This window comes from Typopeltis vanoorti, chromosome 13 (genome assembly GCF_054136105.1).
Source record: "Typopeltis vanoorti isolate ZY-2024b chromosome 13, IOZ_Tvanoo_1.0, whole genome shotgun sequence".
In the NCBI taxonomy this organism is placed as follows: domain Eukaryota; kingdom Metazoa; phylum Arthropoda; class Arachnida; order Uropygi; family Thelyphonidae; genus Typopeltis; species Typopeltis vanoorti.
Genome location: NC_143561.1, coordinates 118,589,469 through 118,611,541, shown reverse-complemented (window position 1 = coordinate 118,611,541; position 22,073 = coordinate 118,589,469). Strand labels below are relative to the sequence as shown.

The 22,073-nt window shown below is 36.5% G+C and overlaps 1 protein-coding gene across 3 annotated transcripts in view; it reads right to left on the bottom strand.

Annotated features, from left to right (window-relative positions):
• LOC150100495 (FERM, ARHGEF and pleckstrin domain-containing protein 2-like) overlaps positions 1–22,073 on the bottom strand; it is a 726,486-nt gene that overhangs the window by 110,461 nt on the left and 593,952 nt on the right. For all 3 annotated transcript variants that reach the window (XM_090403005.1, XM_090403006.1, XM_090403007.1), the window contains one exon: positions 4,057–4,220. In XM_090403005.1, coding sequence (XP_090259131.1) covers positions 4,057–4,220 — 164 coding nt within the window. The remainder of the gene's footprint in view (positions 1–4,056; positions 4,221–22,073) is intronic.

Here is a 22,073-nt window from a genome sequence, read left to right as displayed (position 1 = left end):
CTCCACATTCCTTTAAAGGCTATGTGGAGGTCTCCTCTCAGTTATACAGCTTTCGCCCTTAAGCATGATCTTCCTGGTCTAAATCCTGTGTCTTCTTTTATCAGCACTTTCTCTATTTCTGGGCTTAGTCTGTTCAAGATTAACCTCTTATACAGCTTCAGCATTGAGCATGGGAGAGCTATAGGTCTGTACCTCTTTGGATCCTCAGCATGTTTACCTGATTTCAGGATAGGTATTACTTTTGTTTGCCTCCATATGCTGGGTATTTTAGCAAATTTCCCAAAATTCTAACAACCACTCCTTTGCCTTTTCTACCAGATTTCATAGTATCTCATTTCTGATATCATCTATACTAGCAGCTTTTCCTGGTTGGTGTTTAATTTAATTAAGTAAATGGTGTTTATTTAATTAAATAATTAAGTAAATGGTGTTTCAAAGAGATTATTTTCTGAATCCCTAATTTTTTTAATGTAATCTTTATGTATTTTAACTTTGGTACTCGGTTTACCATTCAGAGATAGTTGAGTTGCAATTTCTGTTGCATTTATATTAACTTCGGTTGCTGCTGTTGTGGAGTCACCAGATAACTTTTTGAGTAAAAGCCATGCTTCCCTGCTACTGTGTTTCATATCTAAGTTTTCAATTTTCTCTGCCCCACTGTTGACTTCTTTTTTCAGACAGTGCTGCTATAAGTTCCTGTCCTGCATCAATTGTTTCTGATGAAAATGGATCTTTTATCATATAGGTTTTTATCACAATATCTTTCATATATTTCCACATTGTGTTCTGTAAAACCTGGAATATAACATGTTCTATGACAAATTCTAGAGAAAAATTGGGAATACAATAAAGAAAGTTATAATCTCCTGAATGACTTCCAAAAAGTATATGATAATTTACATCGAGAAAGTCTATGGAATATCTTAACGGAATTTGGAATACCAGAAAAACTAACCAAAATGTGTGTACAGGAAAATCAATGAAGACTCCTCGCTAATAACATATTGTCAGAGCCATTCAATGTCAACACAGGTTTAAAACAAGGAGATGCAATATCACCTATACTATTCAACATAGCCTTAGAAGAAGTAATTCGAGAAACAACGAAAAGTACTGTGTCATGCTCTGCATCATTCCTGGGGTGTGCAGATGATATTGATATTATAGCAGAAAGTGCAGATGATATAACTGAAACTTTTATAAACCTTAAAACCTCTTCCAAAAAAATAGGTCTTAATATTAACCAAAAAAAACAGAATATTTAAAAGTATCTAGACATACTGATCTCAATAAGCCATCGACTATTCAGTTTGCTGACATGATATTGAAAAACTCAATACCATTTAAATATCTAGGCTCTATAATAACTAAAGATAATAAGATCCAAACAGAAATAAAGATGAGACTCCAAGCAGGTAATAAATCATATTTCTTACTTCAGCACCTCCTTTCATCTAAAAATCTGTCATATGAATCTAAAATAAATACCTACAGAATGCTAATTAGACCAGTCGTACTATATGGTGCAGAGGCATGGAATATAACAAAAGCTGATGAAGTTCAATTGCAATGCTTCGAAAACAAAATCTTAAGAAAAATATTTGGTGCAGTGAAAGATCCTGTGACAGATGAATGGAGAAGGCAAACAAATAAAGAACTGTATGAACTTTATAAGAAGTCACTAATAATAAATGAAATCAGAGCTATTCGCATGAGATAGTTAGGTCACCTGGAAAGAATGGAGGATAACAGGCTAGTAGGGAGAACCTTTCTACACCCAAATGGAAGACGTCCTAGAGGAAAACCCTGCAAAAGATGGATGGATAACATTGAAATGGGCATGAAAGAGCTGAAGCTGCAAAACTGGAAGGAGTTGGCTAAAAACAGGAAAAAATAGAGAACTGTGGTGCTTGTAGCTAAGAACCTTAAGGGTTCGTGAAGCTCAAGAAGAAGAATTATTTAATTTAATTTTTTTTATTTTATGGTACGAAAGAGAAAAAAATTTCTGTTTGCTATATACACTGACATAAAAAAAATAGTCCTGATCAGAATTAACAATACCAATTAGACTTAGTTTTATTATAATAATAATTAATCCCAATAAAATTAGAACTGTTTTAACCCAACACAACTAAATTCTCTATTCAGATGAGAAATATTAAGAGAATGTTTGCTTTTTTAATCAAATCTGTATTGGATTGGAGTAAAAATTTAGAAGTAAAAAGCTGAATACATAAGGACTCAAAAGTTCTACACTACTACTACTACTATTATTATTATTATTATCATCATCATCATCATTGGACCTCCAAGGAGTCAAGCACTGATTGAGGGAGGCCATACATAACTCACACCAGATGTCACACCTTTTCTTAAACTCATCTACACTAGATACTTTAATAGGAAAACTGGTCCACTAACTGATGGCTCTATGATAGAAAAATCCAGCACTATAAAGTAACACATATGCCACAGTAAATAACTTTTTTATTATGTAAACATTTGTCTAATGTATCATAAGACATCATCAGTATAGTTTTTGAGTGAGCAACAATAGGAATTGAATTAAAAAATAGTAGCATGCATGCTAGATTGGAATCCCTCTACATATACAGTTGCACGTTCATGGCTTAAAACTAAAAAACTTAAAAAAGTATAATTAAATTAAAATTATATTTTAATTTAATTAGTTTTAATTTCAGCCCATTAGTTTTAAGCCATAAACACACAACTGTATATGTAGAGGGATTCCAATCTAGCATGCACACTAATGTTTTTTAATTTAATTCCTATTGTTGCTCACTCAAAAACTATACTGATGATGTCTTATGATACATAAGACAAAATGTTTACATAATAAAAAAAGTTATTTACTATGGCATACATGTTACTTTATAGTTATGGATGAACCACAGGTTTCACTATATAAGAAATAAAAATCTAGCTCTTACTCCATTCTTAACTGCACACAAACATAACTTCCACAGATGCCTCCTTTTCTTCTTGCCACCTTTCACATATAATGACAAATTTTATCAACCGATATCCTATAATAACCTCTCAAAAGTTTATAAACCTCGAACATATTACCCCATTTTTCTTCTCTCTACCAGTGCCTACAGTCGCCAGATACTCTCAATCTATCTTTGTAATCTACATTCCATAATCCCAATATCATCTTAGTAATTCCTGTTTTCTGTATGTCCATAGCTTTTTTATCCCTTTGTAACCCATGAGACCAAATCTGCACACAGTAGTCCAGGTGCAGTCATATGAAGGCCTTGTAAACAAGTAAAATGACTTTCATGTTCTTACCTGTCAATATTCATTTCAACATTGCAATTATCATCTGAGTGGTATTTGAAATTTTTGTTATGTGACTTTTGAATGCCAACTTTTTATCCATATAACTCCAAGATTTCTAGCCTTGTGAGTTACTCCAAGCATAATTCTACCAACATAATATGCTGTTGGATATCACATGCCAAAGTGCCTAACTTTACACTTACTAACATTGAATTAATAGCCATTATTGATTTCCCACACTTCCAGTCTATTCAAATCGCTCTGCAAATGCTGTATATCAGTAGCATCTCTGATTGTCTTGCATATTTTTGCATCATCAGCAAACAACTGAAAATCTCCTGTTAGCTCCTTTCCAATATCATTAATGTATAGATTAAACAACAATGGTCCAAGGACTGATCCTTGAATCACACCAGCATATATAATATTACAAGGAATTATATTATTATTATTATTGTATTACATGACACCTCCAAGTAATCCAAAGACTCATCAAGGGAGGGCACCTACTCTACAGCTCTCCGTCTCCACCACTCAATCCATCATCTACAGCAACACCATCTACTGCCCACCACCATCACTAGTATTTTCAAAGACAATCACAAACATCCATGCCTACGGTGGGATTCAAACCCGCAGTGTTTTGGCTGGAGGGTGGATATGCTAACTACTTGGCCAACCAGGCCAGCATATTATTAACTAAGATTAAGAACATTTAAAAAAAAAAAGAATGAACTATTTCTCTCTTACTTGAGCTGCCATTTTTAAGTTTTCTCTTCCAATACTAACATTGCGATGCCAACACACATGTGCAGTAGAACTGGATTTATGTTGATATTTTTCTACATCACTTTGTGGTTGTTCACATGAATTTTCATAATTCAGTGCATCCATGCTGTCGTCATCTAATGAATCTGAAATATTTCACATCAAAAGAATTTTATACATTCCTAAATCTCATGATAAAAGTAACATTCACAAAAAAAGACTAGCCTACATTTAATTTTTAAAGTTTCATATTTCTTTAAATCGAGTGCATGTTCTGAACTTAAATTATCCATTATCATTTTATACCAAGTCAACAGTATTTGCATTTTTTTTTGGAAACCTTTGTAGATTACCCTATTGTACATCAGAAATGTGGTGTGCTAAAGATTAAATAATCTAGAAATCCTACTCTAGAATCCAAACATGGAACTTTTTTTAGCCACTTCAGGCATCCAATAAGCAGTATCATCTCATTCTTGGGGATGATATTCAGCTATCACACAAAATCATTCATAATTGACCAATCATGGCTGCAAGGAGATTCAAACCCACTACTTATTGGGTGGTGTGGGTTTGAATCTCTTTTCAAACTGGTCTATAAACAAAAACCAGTTTATTTTTATATTTTTAGGTTTTGAAAATGATTAGTAGCTTACAAAATTTCACAATTTAAAAATGAGATAACTTGGAAGCGAATGCAGAGAGAGTATATATTGAGCCTTTTTTTCATGTTTTTGATGGAGGAGGGAGGGTCACAGGACTGACTATTTAATTGTTAGTTTTCATCACAGATCAAACACAAACCTAGATTATGCAGAGCAGCTCAGGTCAGAGAATTTTTTATTTATTTATTTTTTTAAAGTAATTGTGATATTGAACCATGACAAGAACAAGCAGCAAACTGGTGAAGAAGGCAGGCATTTTAAAGATAACTCAGTAGAATAATTTTTTTTTTTTTATTGAGAGTAAAAGGAGGTCAATTTGTTTTTTATGTCAAAAATCTGTTACTGTTAATGAAAGAATATAAGGTATCATTAGGAGAGAGAACAAGTGGAGCATAAAGAAAATTAATTCTTTGAATGGGAAACTTACAAAAAATAAAATCAGCAGAACAAACAGAAAACCTAAGAGATAGACTACAAAGCTTATGAGAATATAACTCTCAGCATCAGAGTTGCTTTAGACTCATACTACTTAAAGGTCATGAGCTCTACCCAGAGCCAATATACTGCCTGCTTTCCCTACCCCAATAAATAAAATCATTAGATATATGAAGAGCCAAAGGCTTCAATTTGGCGACATATAACTTGTTTAAGTTAAGGGTAAGAAACGATATGGGTAAGAAACGATATGGGATATATATCCCATATCATTTCTTACCCATATCGTTTCTTTCTTTGAAACTCTTTGAGTTTCATGCCGAATATAGTAGAGACTATATAAAGTTCGGCGATTCCAAGCGTAAGCAAATACCTGGATACTGCAGCAACTGACCCTTAAGGTAGTGCAATCTGAGGCAACTCATATCTAAGGTGGAGCAAGCTCCGATCACTATTCTTGATATTTACCCATATTGTGAACTTAGCTCCTAGGAGCTGTATTATTGTTCTACATTATGAGAGAAGGTCACTACCCAGACCGGTTTCAACCTTTATTGAGGTCTCATCAGTGAGTAAGTAGACCTAGTTAATATCAAGTTTGTAGTGAACAGAACTTACAACCCTTCTATGAGTATTGCCAAGAGGTGTCCTAATAAATTATTAGATATATGAAGAGCCAAAGAAGAGTCTATATTCGGCATGAACCTCTTTGAGTTTCTTATTCGGCTAAGAAACGATATGGGATATATATCCCTTAACTTAAACAAATAAAATCATTTTATTTTATAAAGTTTTTAAAGCCCTCTGACTGACCAACAAAATAACTTTAAGGAACACTGCACTATTAGTTATTATGTGTGTGTGTGTGCAGAAAATGTGCAGTGGAAGAAATAATTGAAAAATCTGTCAAGTCCTTTAATTCAGAATTTATGAAGATCAAATTTTATTAATTGTGGATAAATAAACAATGCAGAATGGAAGAAGCAATTTCCAGATGTCAGCTTTTTTCTTTTTCTTTTACAATATTAATTCCACACAAACATACCAGAACAGCGTCATGTGTGAGCAAGTGGTAAAGGAGAAAGAAGGACCCTGTTAACATTAAAAAAAAAAAAAAAGCTGGGAGTTGTAGTCAGAAAAACAGTATGTAGAAGGGTGTTCCAAAGTATGAAGGGAGATCAAATAAAAGAAGATGTGAAATTATTGTTTTGAATTGTTTCGATAAGTTTGGAGTTGAATTGTGAATTTATGTTGACCAGTGGCTGCTTGTGTTCATACATTATTAAGGGAAAGATGTAGAATGGTGGTGGCAAGTTTGGTGGAGCAATGCCTATGAAAAGTATCTATCATAAAAAGGCATAATGAAGAAACAGAGTACCCTATAAGGTGAATGGAAGGAATCAGTGAGAGAGGCATAACTTATTAGATTGCCTTTTTCTGTATACAAGCAAGAATTCATAGGGAGGTTCTGGGCACACCACCCAAAATGTGAGAACAAAATTCTAAGGTCACTTGAATTTGGAATTTATAAAGTGTTCGGAGTTAAGTAAGAGAAACCATGGTTTGCATGAAGCAGATATAAATTTTTTAGACTGAAGAAGCTATGGATGTGATTATCTCAGGATATGTTACATGTGAAAGTCAACCCAGGAAGAGAAAACTGACACTGACTGAAGATTGGAACATTATCAAATGTAAGAGAGAGTGAAGTAATATAATTCTTCTGAAAAATAAGAATTGCTTGGATAGTACTGAAATTCACTACATCATCATTGTCCCTGCTTGAGAATGTAAGGAGATCGGTGATTAGGAAAGATGTTGAAGCCCAAATCATTTGAGTGCAATAAGATTTCTTGAATGAAGAAAGAGAATGGAGAGTACTGTCATCAGCAAAACTATGGATACGGTTGATGTTTAACAGGAAAGCCATTATGAACAGGGCAGAGGGAATTTGCAAAAGCAGAAAACATTGGGGATACTCAAGCACTGATAAAGAAATCTGATGGAAGGAAGACATCCAATATAACTCACAATTAACATCCAGAGAGGAAGCTGTCAGTTCAATCACAATGAGCAGTGACAGATATGATTAGATGATTTGGAAATATTAAGAGCAGTCAAACAGTTTCTCAAATCTTTCTATGGCCTTTGCCCAAAAGTAGGTAGGGTAAGTGAAGAGGTCTGCTATAGAAAGTGGTGGAGAGGCTCCAGAGGTGGGTGAACAAGACTGTTAGTAGTTTCTAGGATGCTGCCTATGATGACAGACTGAGAATTTGTGGGCTGCCAAAGATAGTTAACAGGTGGAAAAGTGGGGGATATGGGAGAAAAACCTAAGTTACTAAATCGGTTTCATAGGATCAATGCAGAGGAAATATTTCAGCACTTAGTTAGATGCACTTGCAAATATTTCAGCACTTGTTATACTCTTAGTATAACAAAGAGTCATTGAGTAATTGATGGAAAGCATCCCTCAAGCTCTTGGTTAGCAAGGGGGTGTGGGGACCTGATTTTTTACTTGGAGAGAGTTAATGAGTGGAATGGTTGTGGGAGTCTGTTGTGAGTACTCTGTCTGTCAGTGATTTCAAAGTATGATATATATTGTGTGAATTCTGATGTCTTAATATGAAAGATGAGAGGAGGAGGCATGATGTGAACAATTTGTGTTACAGTAGGAGATGATCTGCCTTGATTATCTATTACAAGAGTTGGAGGAAAAGACTAATACCAAGAGGTATTAGTAAGACTAATACCAAGCCTTCTCTTTGGGTATCATCAGGATATCGGAGAGGTAGAAACAGCAGAAGTTACACCTAACAGCCTTAACAAGAGACCAGAACTCAACTGCCATTTGAATAGGAGGCAAGCTTAATGCATTTGATACTTATGATCTGTTGGATTTGCTAATGATTTTCTTATACTTGGTTTTGGCAGGAGTGCAGGCTGAGTAAGAAGTATGAGTTTTTGACTGAGCCACTGAATATATGTTGAATTTTTATCCTGAACTGCAAAGACAGATTTTTAGAGAACTAGCACCTGGATAGAGGTTGGATGGAGGGGATTGTGTTATGGTGGAGAATGAGGTCCCTCATTCCAAGCAGTATTACTTCAGACATTTGGTTACAGTAATTTGTGCAAAACTTAGCAAAGATAGTATGTTTTTTTATATGCAAATGCAAAATAATGTAATTGTCATCACTTATAATGGAAGTAATGTGACCACGGTTGTTGATATTCGTTCATGAAAATGATAATACTTTTGCTGTTTATGAAGAACTAGCTGGTTTATGCTCCTGGAAAAGCAATCCTGCTAATAACATTTTTGTTCCTGAAAAACAACAACAACAAAAAAGAGACAACATTGTCCTTATCTTACAAGTTTTTTTTTTTTTTAATTAAAGTAATCTACTTTTCAAAACAGTGAACAATGCATGCTGTGCAAGAAAGATATGGCAATATTATTTACTTGTCAGAAGATGACTGTCAGATTAAAAGGAGTTTATTACTACTAACAAAAGTCTATAGAATAAACAAAGCCACAGCAAAAGGTCTTCTCATAGCAGTGCTTTATGGTATAAACAACAACAACAAAAAGAATAATTAATAATACTGAAAGTACTAATATCATACTATTTGTATTATTATTATTATTACGGGCAACTCCAGGGAGTCCTTACACTCATCGAGGGAGACCCCAATCATCATGTCCACACAACTATACGACATTCTCACAGTATCTATCATACCTTGCCTTGAACTCACTCACCATCATAGCACCACAACAGACACTGGCAGCTTATTCCACTCATTTACTAAAAGTAAAGAACCCAGCTCTAACACCCCTGCTAAACACACTCTTGCACAGCTTCCATAGGTGTACTATGGAAGTTCTCTATAGTACACCTATGGAGGTGTACTATAGAGAATCATCAAATATAATCATCATGTACTATATAGAATCATCATGTACTATAGAGAATCATATAGAGACCTCATCTCGAATGACTTTGGTCATTCGAGATGAGGCCTTATCAAGGCTTGGTACAGAGGTACAATAACTTGCTTGTCTCTGCTCGTCAAGGTATTTTTCAACAACCAAGTGAGTTGATAAGCTGATTTAGCTACTTTTGCAATGTGCCCCCTAAACTTCATCTCCCTATCCACCAACACTCCCAAGTCCGTGGCCTCATCAATCTCCTGGAGTACAGTTCCACCAATGCGGTATACTGCTGCTAATCTTTTCACCCCAAAATGCATAACCTTACATTTTGTCACATTAAATTGACATCCATTCACCTTAGTCTAGAACTCTAATCCATCCAATCATCCTGCAAGATTTTGGCATCTTCTGCATTCACTATCGCCCTACCCAACTTTGCATCATCAGTGAACAAATGAACTGTTCCTCTTAGATCCTTCCCTCTATTGTTAATGAACAAATTAAACAGCAGTGGTCCAAGAACAGAACCCTGCGGCACACCACTAGTCACAGGCCATCTTTTGGACTCTACTCCTGAATAAACTACTCTTTGATATCTCTCCATCAACCACCCACCTATCCATCTCACCAACCATAAATCCATTCCCATATGTTGTAGTTTACGGATTAGAATTCCATGTGGTATCCTGTCAAACGCCTTTGCCAGGTACAGCAGTATCACTGTAAACCCATTACCGTTATCCAGTTCAGCCATCACCTTGTTATAAAACTTGAGCAAGTTACTGAGGCATGATCTACCCTTCACAAAGCCAAGCTGTCCCCCATACAGTATCTCATTTTCATCAATCCATTCCTGTATTTTTCCCTTGACTACTTTCTCCAAGACCTTGACAACGACTCCTGATATGCTGAGCGCTCGGTAATTTGCAACAGTAGTCTTGGATCCTCCTTTATGCAGTGGAACTATTTTTCCCTCTTTCCACACCTTCGGGACTAAACAAAACCCGAGACTCAGATTAAACAACATGGTCAAGGGCACTGATAATTCTTTAGCCGCTTCACGCAAGACCCGTGCCGGCATACCATCCAATCCCACAGATGTACTCACATTAAGGTTCTGTAATAGACTATTCACCTCCACTTCATTCATCACAATTCCTGTGTAAACTAATAGAGAGCCCACAATCTTTGTTCCAGTGGAACCGCCCTCACTACTGAGCTTAACCACATACACAGAACTTTCCTCTCCAATGGCTACAGCGAACACAGTATCAAAAAAATAATCAATTCCTCCCCCATTCCCCGTCCCTCTCGTCAACAAGATTTTAAAAATGCCATCACCATACCCTACATCCGTGGCACTTCGGAAAAAATAGCCAAGATACTAAAAAAGTATAACCTACACACAGCATATAAGCCCTACCGCAAACTTGCTACCCTTATCCGTTCTACGAAAGATCAGCTCGCTCCTCTCTCTCTGCTTGGAGTTTACAAAGTACCCTGTTCCTGTAAGCTGGCGTACTTTGGACAGACAGGCAGATCAGCATCCATCCGCCTGGAGGAACACAAGTCGTACATCGTTAAACACAACTATGGCCATTCAGGCTTGGCTGACCATGTTTTGGACACCACCCACAGAGTATCATGGAAGAAAACCATCATGCTTCACCACAGCAAATTCAAGAAAGAGAGACTTTTCTTAGAAGCAGCAGCAGCTCTCAGAAACCAACCAAATCTTAATAAATACGGATGCATTAAGCTTCCAAAGATTTGGGAAACACTCATCACCAGAGGTCCCACCTTACATTCCAGGCCACCTACTACTGCCCCTAGAGGGCGCTCCACCTAGATAGGACTTTAGTGTCACCCACGTGGTTGGGCTTAGTATTGTAAGTTTTTGTGTGCATGCTACATTAATTGTTTTTGTAATCCCCATAGATGTCCTAGTGACTAGGACGAAATATAGGAAGTATTAAATTCTATTTTAATTCTTTTTGAGTGTTGTAAAAAATCCATTAAACCTCCAACATAATGTCCTCACAGCACTTAAGCCTCTACACAAGAAAGCATAGCTAGTTTCCTTTCGTAATCTGCTTTTGCTTTTTTTTTACCATGCTCGATTACCCTTCTGGCCTGCACTTTATACCGTTTGTTAGCCTGCAGGTCACCTCTTTCTTTAAATTCCCTCCACAGTTGTTTCTTTTTTTACAGCTCAAGCGTAATGGTGTTATTCATCCATTTAACCCCTACTTGTTTTACTATTCGGACCCTAGGTATACAATCAGCCATAAGCTCCTGTAAATGCTCCTTGACCACTTCCCATGCTCTATCGACATCCAGCCCTAGTATAACCAGCTTCATCTGATTATAGAATACAACTGTGGTAAAAAAACACAGTACTCAATTAGATTGTTGTAGAAGCCATTCAAATTGTAAGTGAAAAGAAAATAATGACCAAAAAAGGTGCCCACTAGGGGGCCAGATAGCCCAATACAAATACCCCCCCCCCCTTTTCCAACAAATAACAGCACAGACAAATTCATTTATATGTACTTATATAACCTTGTCAAACAATTAGCAAAAATAACTTTTCCTCCCCTCACAAACAACTCTCTCTCCTTTATTAAAAATCCTATTCACATCAAAATATCAATAAAAAAAATCCTATCACAAAGGATTCAAACAACATAGGTCAGCTTTGGTATTACTTAACTTTTACCAATGTGCCACTGACAGAGATCCCTGACCATATTAAGTCATATTTTCCATCTGAACTTCTTGAATTATTGACATTCACCATTGACTCAGGTGATTTTTCATGGAAAAGAAAAACAAACAGCTAGATGAGACTGCAATGGGTTCTCTTCTCCCCAAAGCCAATTTATATATAATTTCTAGAAAAATCAAGAATTCAACATAGCTACATATAAACCAAGTCTGGTTATGCCTCTTGTGGATGATATGTTCACTATCTGGCCTCATTGTCTAGTCATTATAGATCAATTTTTAGTATATTCAAACAGTCAACATTCAAAAATACACTTTGCTATGGTAAAAAAATGAAGACCTGTATCCTCTTCCTAGACACACTAGTGGCACAACTGCCAATTGCTTCATCATTCTTTCCTGTTTTAAAGAAAACCCACCCAGACACACACACACACAAGGGTAGATAATTAAAAATACAATCATACCATTCCATCCCAACAGTATAGCATCTGGAGAATTGAATCTCTCATGTGCAGTTGCAAGAGAGCCAAGTAAAAAACAATACTATTAGGATCAATTCAAGTAAGTAAGTAAGTAAGTAAGTAAGTAAGTAAGTAAGTGTGTGTGTGTGTGTGTGTGTGTGTGTGAGAGAGAGAGAGAGAGAGAGAGAGAGATTATAAATGGTCCTAAAACTACTAAATATAGTTTTATCTATTTCCAAATGCTCCTGCCATCACTCATTCATTCAACTAACCCAATTGATTACTAGATTATAAATTTAACAACCTCTTCACTAAGCAAAACATCTCAATTTTTTTATCAGACAAAAAATGAATAGTCAACACATCAGGCAGTTTTCTGTCTATGTATGGTTCTGAATACTCATAGAGTGTTTGGTATGCACTTCTCAATTGCAATAAATGCAACAGTCAAGTCAGGCATCTAACAATAAACCATGTACTACTCTAAAGGTTCTAAGAATTTCCTCTAAAGAGAGAAGATATAAAGAAGAGATTACTCTATGCTATAAAGTAATACTTGCCTAGAAAACTAGAACCTCCAATTATGGCAACAGAACACTGTGGCAAGTGTTTGTGTTGGCTGAGAGAATTGTTGTGCATGACAAGTCCATTAATAGCCAAATGAATGAAAGGGTATGGAAGGCATGAGGTGAGTGTATTATACGTGTCATGTATAGTTCGACCACAGATGCAAGATCCCTCAATATTTCTGCACATGGCAGAAGAAGGAGAATCCATTCCAATAATAGGGTAATTAATCCGTCTTGTCAGATGAGTTTGTTTATATTACATGTCGGAAAATTAGCTTTTCTTTTATGAACATTCTAGTTTTTAAAGCAGTAACTATTTTGCTTGTATATCAGTTGGACAATTTTATGTATATAACACGTGATTTCGCATGTTGATGATGAATACATATATCACCTTATTCCTTTCTCCTCTTCACCATGAAATGACCCTTCTTGGCACTATGCCAGCTAAGATTCTCTCAACTTTGGGTGCACTATATGTATCTGTATTCAAGTTATTTTTGAGGGAGGAAAATAAAAAAAAAATCTTACTTATACATCTGATATTTGTTATATCAGAAATAAAATACATTAATCTTGGAGGCAAACTTAATAAGAAAATATATGATTTGATTATTAGAGATGTGGTAAACGAGAAGATACACAAGGTTTGTTTTCCAGGAGGTAAAACGAATAGAGTGATTGAGGCAATGGATATGAGCAGTAGGCAAGCAACAGAGTTAGCAGGGACAAGGAGACTAGGAACAAGGAGAATGTAAGATTGAATATCAGGAGGTTGTTGAAAAGGATAAAAGATAATAGTATGATAGGAGAGGTAGTCAAGTGTGTTGCCCAGGTATGACAGTGATGAAATGAGGTGAAGAGCAAGGATTATGAATGATATGTTAGCAGAAATGTGAGGAATGAGATGGAAAGATGAAATGAATTATATAAGAGTGATGGACTGCATTTGAATGGTTTTGGGGTGAATCATTTGGAAATGCTGCTGCTGCTGCTGGAAGGGAAAGTAATAAGTGCAGAGAATGAATTTGAGCAAGTAAGAAGCAATATGAAAGAGTCAGGACAGTAAGGAAGGAGAGGTTTGGTACTTATGAATGGATAAGTGGGTAGCATAAGTATAGAGAATGAGAGAACAAATGTGTAAGACAAACAGGGAAATGGAAAACTTAGGGTGGACAGAAGAACACAGCATGAGAAAGGTTGATGTTCAAAGAGGACATGAATTCATGTGCAGACAAGAAGGGAATGAGATGAGTAAGGAGAAAAAGAAATGGCCTGGGGAAAGTACAGAGAAATCACATGTAATAAGTAGTATCAGTGAAACTTGTTATAGACCCAAGAATGAGCTGTTATGTTTGTGTATGAATGCTAGAAGTAGCAGAAACAAGGGAAATGAAATGGTTGCATTGACTGATATTGTTCACCCAAAAATTGTTGGAATAAATGAGATATGGTTGGATGAGGATGACATCCTGACAAGAATAGAGATGGAAGGGTATTATTATTATTATGTGACACCTCCAGAGAGTCCAAAGGCTCATCGAGGGAGAGTGTGCCAACAGCATCGAATGATTGAGCCCCTTCCAAATACTAACCACGCTCAAACTTGCTTAACTTTTGCAAGCCATTAGTAGTAGAGGCTCTACCAACCAACCAACCTTTGCTGGCAAATGATGTATTTATTTGTCAGCAAAGAGGAGGTGGAGTGCTATAGATGATAGAAAGGGAGGTGGAGTGCTATATAGATGATAGAAAAAAAGTAATGTCCATACAAGATAGAAATGCAAGAGGGAAATAGTGGCAGTGGGTTTAAGGCAGTATGATAGAGGTGAACAGAATTAAATACCAGCTGCTATACTTACAAATACTGCTATGCACCTGATAACGTGGAGGTGACCATGAAACCTATAAGCAAATTAGCCAAGAAAATAGGAAAACGGTGATCATTACAGAAAGTTATGGACAAATTTAATTATGGCAATATAGACTGGGATGATGAGATAACAACTGAAAGTAAAGAAAATGAATTTCTCGAGTTTTTGAGGGACATCTACTTCAGGTAGTATGCAACAGAGGGCATGTATGGATTGAGGGTCTTGTATTTCATTATCTCATCATAAAATGTTATTATATATGAGGTGTTAAATTCCACTTCAATTTGTGAAAGTCGCCATCAGATGATTACCTGGGTGGTTTCCAGCTGTGTCAGGAATTCTGTGAGAAAAGGGAATATGCAGAACTACAATGCCGGTGATAATGAGAAGCTGAGGAGACAGATCGCAGCTGTAGCATGGAATGAAAATGCAGTATGGGTGGAAAGGAAATCAATGCTGCTTGGGTGATTTCAAGAACTATTTAGTAAAAGCAATGTCAAAATGTATTCCAGAGATCAGACAGTTAAATAAGGTAGGTGCAAAATGGATAAATGAAGAGTTACGCATGCAGTACAGTGAAAGAAGGCATTATTGAGGCAACATAAGATGAGTGGTATTGATTTACCACTATGAGGGTAGCAAATGTGCAGTATGAGCAGTATAATGGTTAGCTAATGAAGCCAAAAAAAAAAAAACCTAGTGAGTTCTAATATGTAGCTAGCAAAAAAAAATCATAGGATGACACTGATTGAAGAAAATGGTATAATGACAACACTGCTGTGGAGAATATGGTTCAACATGGAAAGTTTAAGAGCACTGGTGATGAGGAAGACAGATTAACTGTGAGTTAGGAAGAGTTATATGGAGGATTTGTGCAAACTTATTATTATTATTATTATTATTATTATTATACACCTCCAGGGAGTCCAAAGACTCATCGAGGGAGAGTGTGCCAACAGCATCGAACGATTGGTCCCCTTCTAACTACTAACCGTGCTCAAACTTACTTAACTGAGCCATTAGTAGCAGAGGCTCTACCAATCGACCAACCTTTGCCGGCAACTTGATGTTAATAAGGCTGTGGGACTTGATATATCACCATGTATTTTGAAGGAATGTGCCAGGGAGTTGGCTTGACATATTTATTTAATATGAGTATTATACTGGGTGAAGTTACAAGGGAAAGGAAGGAAGGTAAGATTGTACCACTTCATAAGGGAGGAGACAGAACTCAATCATTAATCTGTGTGCCATATGTGGTTAACATGTTGGAGAATCCAGAATTGGATTGACAACAGTGCAATTATCTTTGATTATAATAGCACATAATTTTAGCATGGATTTGCTAAAAGGAAATCATGTTTTAGTAATCTACAGGGGAGGGGGGACTGAAAAGTTATGATAAACACCTAAAACAAAAATGATATTAAAGCAACTGATATAACCACAAGAAAGAACATATCTTAATACCCTTTAGCCTCTATGTTTCATCAAATTGTAATAATTTGTTATTTTTCTTTTAGGATATAAGAAGACATGCCAGAGGTTTTGAAGAAATTTGAAGACACAGAAGTGCAGGCAATATTCTAGTGATTTGTGCTGCAAGTAAAGTCCATAACTGAGATTCATCAAACTTTGTGTGAGACTGTAAGGGACTGTGCCCCAGAACAGCCAACAGTTGCCAGACAGAGGTTAAGTTTAAAACTCATCTCAAGAAAACAGATAACCCAGGTCAAAAAGACCTACTGTGATCACACCTGAAAATATTGATGCAATGCATGCCATGATGAAAGACGAATACTAGCCAAAAACATTGCAAAGACTTTGGATATTGAAGGAACAAGTTGGGGTCATTATCCACCAACATCTGGACATGCAGAACTTCTCAGTGAAGTGAGTTTCCAAATGTCTGAATGCTGACCAAAAGAGAATGTGTGCTGTCCTCAAGGGATTTTAGATCATTTTGAGAAATCAGGTGCAAACACTTTGGCATGTATTGTGATTGTTGATGATAAATGGTTTCATCCCTTTGTCCCAGACACCAAACAAGAGTCAACAGAATGGAGACACAAAGGTTCTCCATGGCCAAAGAAGTTCCAAACCCAAAAGTAAGCAGAGAAGGTTCTTGCCATTGTCTTTTGGGATATGGAGGTGTAATATTTACCAAGTACCTCAAAAAAGGTGAAACTGTTACAGCAGCAGTTTATTCAACAGCTCTGAAAGAATTGAAGGAGGTAATGAAGGAAAAATGCAGTGGGAAACTGGGCAGATTCATGTTGCTTTTGCAAAACAACTCATTGCTCACACTGCTCATAAAACCCGAAAGATAATACAACTTGGGCTTTCAATGTCTGCCTCACCCACCCTATTCACCAGACCTGGATCCATCTCACTATTTTCTATTTCCAAATTTAAAGAAACACTTGAAAGGAACAAAATTTACCACAGATGATGAAGTCATATTTGTAGCTGAGGATAGTTTGTGCAACAAGGGAAAGATTTTTTTAGAGGATTACAAATGATGCAGCAGCATTATAACAAATATATAACACTTCATGGGGAATGTGTAAAACAATGTGTAAGTTACATGGATCTACATCAATTCCTTCATGGTGATTATCACAACTTTTCAGAACACCCTTGTACTTACTGATTACAATAAGGTGACAGCTGCATTATATGAAGGTGATGGATACAGAGTAGTATATTTAGCTGACAATCAAATTAGAGTAGACTGGGTTGGTATTAGACTAGTGCATTGGATTGGAGTATGGGTATCTGAAAGATGTTAGCAAGTTGTGTATGGGGAAGCAATATCCCAGAATAGGAAAGTCACTAGTAGTGCACTTCAGGGATCAGTTTTAGGGCCATTGCTGTTTAACCTGTATGTTAATGATATTTGGGAAGATTTGAATGGGGATATTCCATTGTTTGCAGATAATGCAAAGTTGGGATGAACTATGAGGACTAGAGGAGATGTTGTGGCCTTACAAGACGACTCGAATAGACTGAGAGGGAATGGGCACAAGAGTGAACATACCAGTTCAATGTGGCAAAATGTAAGGTTTTAAATTTTGGAAAACAAAGATGGGATGTAAAATTTACTCTTGGTGGGGATATATTTTGTTTAGGTGGAGGAAATATAATGTGGAGATCCTCTAAAATTTAGAGGACAAATTGTCACAAAAATGTGAGGACAACACAATGCATTCTGGCAATGATGAAGAGGACACTGATTTGTAGAAGTAAGGAGATTTTGGTTCAATTGTATAAGGCCTTGATTAAGCTATATATGGACTACTGTGCACAGGTTTGGTGATGTGGTTTTCAAAAGGATGAAGAGATGCTGAAAGGGGTCCAGAGGTAGCAGTTAGCTAAGGTAGTTCCTCATTTCTGAAATGTTGAGTATGAAGAAAGATAGAGAAGTTGCAATTTACAGAGTCTAGTGGATAGGAGGAAGGGGAGGAGGAGTTATGACAGAAATGTACTAGTTGGTAAGGGATTGTTATAGGATTAACACTGAAAAGGTTTTTTTGTAAAATCGTGGGGGATGGGGGGGTCCCAGAGGTCATCTCTGGAAGCTGTATAAGAGGGATGCGAGCAAGGAAGTGAGAAGTGCAGTTTTTTTTTTTTTTGCATGGAGAATTGTGACTGATTGGAATGCACTCTCTGAGAGTGTGGTGTCTGCACAGAATTTGAACATATTTAAGGAACAGTATGATGAGCTCTGCGTATGACAAAGGGACCTCCCGAGATGAATCTCTGACTCCACAGAGGTCTTGGGATAATAATAATAACTGGTGAATGCATAGTTATTATTATTATTCCATTATTATTATTAAGTTTAACACACATAATACACATAATATGTTTATTATGTTTAAATCTCTCATTCTTATAAGCAGAATAAGCTATGGCAGTTTGCAACCTCAGTTCTTGGCAGGAGAATTGCAGTTTGGATAATAAAATAGCAGACAGAAAGTCAAAGTTCAGATAATCAGCAAAACAATCTCTTGAATCTATAAATTTAAAACTGTAAGTTTGGCTACAAAGATCGAACACTTTTCTTAGCTATTTAAACAAGCAACACAAGTGTTTATAATTCATGACCAAAATTAAAAAAAAATTTCTTTACTGTTCTTAGATGTACTCGTGACTTTCCTTCCTTCCTTCACCCTGCATATACTGGTCATTTTATACATATAGACTCCCACTGCAACCCAGCACTATGGGACAATAAATATGCTTAAAAAAAGAACTGAAGTGGATAAAAATCTTTGTTAAAAATGATATAATAAAATGAAAACTGACAACATATGGAAAAAAAAAAGATTTCAACAAATCTATATTTAAGCTTATATTTAAGGTCAATCAGAAAAAATAAACCTATAAAACTGAATATTTATTTAGCCCATCCCCAGAGATACCTTCCTATCTCTAACATCCAGGAATATACCAAATTAAACATGTGTAACCTTCCAAACATTGGTGAAACTTGTCATACAGTTGATATCAGAAAAAAATAACACAAAAAACCATATCCACCTAATCCATCCTGTGAAAACAGGCCTTTCCAACTATGCACTAGTGGAGAAATTCTACAGAACTTGGAAAGGCATTTAACTGTTACACTACAAAGAACCTGGAATGAAAGAAAATGTAAAGAGGAATGTGAAACGTTCATAAAATAACCAAAGTTAAATGAAAATGATATGTAAAAGTTTTGGACAACACAAGGATATTCCTCCCAATGTACATTGTCTAGCATACCTCAGTCAGGTAACATTGATCTTAACAGAATCAGTAATACACTGGGGGGGGAAAAAAGAAAGAAAATTAACAAGAGATAATGGCAATTTGAAAAACATTATCTTCAAAGAGCCAACAAGAGCTACTAGAGATCTTTTTTTTTTTTTTGTTAAATATATATTGTCCCCCTTATTCAAAAACCACTAATGTGCAGAAATGACAATTTTGACTTAAATGCAGATCTCAGTTTAATTTCAAACAATCTGTGTTGTGACAGAACTATGATATGTAGTGATGTTGCTGTATAACAGTTAAGAAAGTTCAAGTGATTTGATTTCCTGAATTTAAAACTTTAACTGTGATTTTCTCAAAAGTAGTAAAATGCCCATCCACTATAATCAATATCAATGTATTAAACAATAAAACTGGAACAAATCCTGAAACACATCCCAACTCAGAATTACCAGAGTTCAAGAATGGTAGCATCAACATAAGAAGCCTGAATGGCAAAGAAATGGAACTGGCAGAAGAATTGCATAAGTACCAGATCGACATAATAGGAGTGACTGAAACAAAAAAAAGACAAAAACTGGTGAGATCTTTTTAGCAATAAATACAGACTGTTATATTCAGGCAATAACAATCAGGGAAAAGAAGGATTAGCTATAGGATTAAATACAAGGCTTATCTTCTTAAATGGCAGGCAATATCAAGTAGAGTGATGGGGGCAAATATCAGAAAGGGGAACTGAACAATGAGACTTATTTGCACCTATAATCCCACAGAAGGTTCTACTAAGGTAGAAGCAGAGGAATTGTGCCAGAGGCTTTAAGAAAGCAACTGGCACAATGAAAAAGAAAAAGTTGGTCCTTGTTGATCTAAATAGAAGAGTAGGAAATGATTGCCAGACACAGAAATATTATTATTATCATCATCATTCAGGCCTCCACGGAGTCAACAGACTCATCGTGGGAGGTCCTTCCTAGGAAACACAGTCTATCATACTACTCCTTAAACTCACTGACCATTCCTGCTCTCACCACTCTATCAGGCAATATATCCCACGAATCCAGCATCCTCCATGCAAAGAAACCACTCCTCATTCTTGCTCAGCTTCATTTCATACTTTCCAGAAATGGCCCCTTGTCATCGCTCCTTCTTGCTGCTCCACCAAGTGAAAAACCTCCCCAGCATCCACCCTGTAACTGCCTCTCAACAGTTTAAAAGTGTCAATCATATCACCTCTCCTTCTTCTATCCAACAAACTCTGCAGTCCACATTTCCTCAGCCGATCCTCATAATTATAACATTGTACAGTCCTGAAACCATCTTCGTTATCTGCCTCTGCACCCTTTCCGCAGTCAATTTATCCCCTTCTTGGGGACCAAATTTGAGAACAATAGTCTAAGTGTGGTCTGATCATCTTATACAACAGAATGATAACTCTTCTATCTCTGCAGGCCAGCATCCTTCTCAGTATTGTAGCAATCCTCTGGGTTACCTTCACCACCTTTGCAATATGCCCCCTAAATTTCAGTTTTCTATTGATCATCACCCCCAGATCTCTTGTCTCACCTACTTCCTCCAGTACAGCTCCTATAATCGAGTATGCAGTCTCCCATCAATGTATCCCAAACTTCAAGAATTTACATTTTGCTGCATTAAACCGATATCTCCAATCGATTGCCCATCTGTCTAGTTTATTCAAATCCTCTTCAGGGTTGCCACATCTGTACTATTACTAATAACCTTTTCCAGCTTCACATCATCTGCAAACAACTGAATATCTCCTTGCAATCATCCATTGACAATACCACTGATATAAAGGTTGAAAAATACAGGTCCCAGTACTGAGCCCTGGAACCCCACTTGTAACCTTCTGTTTCCTTGATATTGTCCCACCATACACAACCCTCTAACACCTACCAGACAGCCAATCCTGAATCCAGTTGACTAACCCAACATATAAACCCATGTGCTGTAACTTAAATATCAACTTATCATATGGCACCCTGTCAAATGCCTTCGCAAAATCCTAAAAAATGGCAGTGTATGCCTTTCCCTCATCAACTACTCTTGTCGCTTTATTATAAAAGGCAATCATATTACTTAAGCAAGAGAGCCCCTTAACAAATCCATGTTAATTCTCGCAGATAACATTACCCTCATCTGCACAATGCTGAATACAGTCCCTCACTAATTTCTCCAAGATCTTAACAACTAATGATGACACACACAAACTGGTCTATAATTAAACACTTCCAGTCTGTTACCACCCTTATGCAATGGCACTATCTTACCTTCCTACCATTCCTTGAGTACCTTTCCTGCAGCCAGATTTTCATTGAAAAGCCAAGTCAAAGGAGCTCAGTTCTTTAGCACATTCTCTCAAAACGCATGGTAAAATACCATCCAGTCCCATGGCTTTAATGACATCCAGAGTACTCAGTATTTGGAACACACTCTCCTCTTGCACCTATACCTCGAACCTGCCCTACCCCTCTAGTATTAAAACCTTCTTCTCCAAGATGAAATACTCAAATAAAGTGCTCACTGAACAACTGCACTATGTCCTCTGC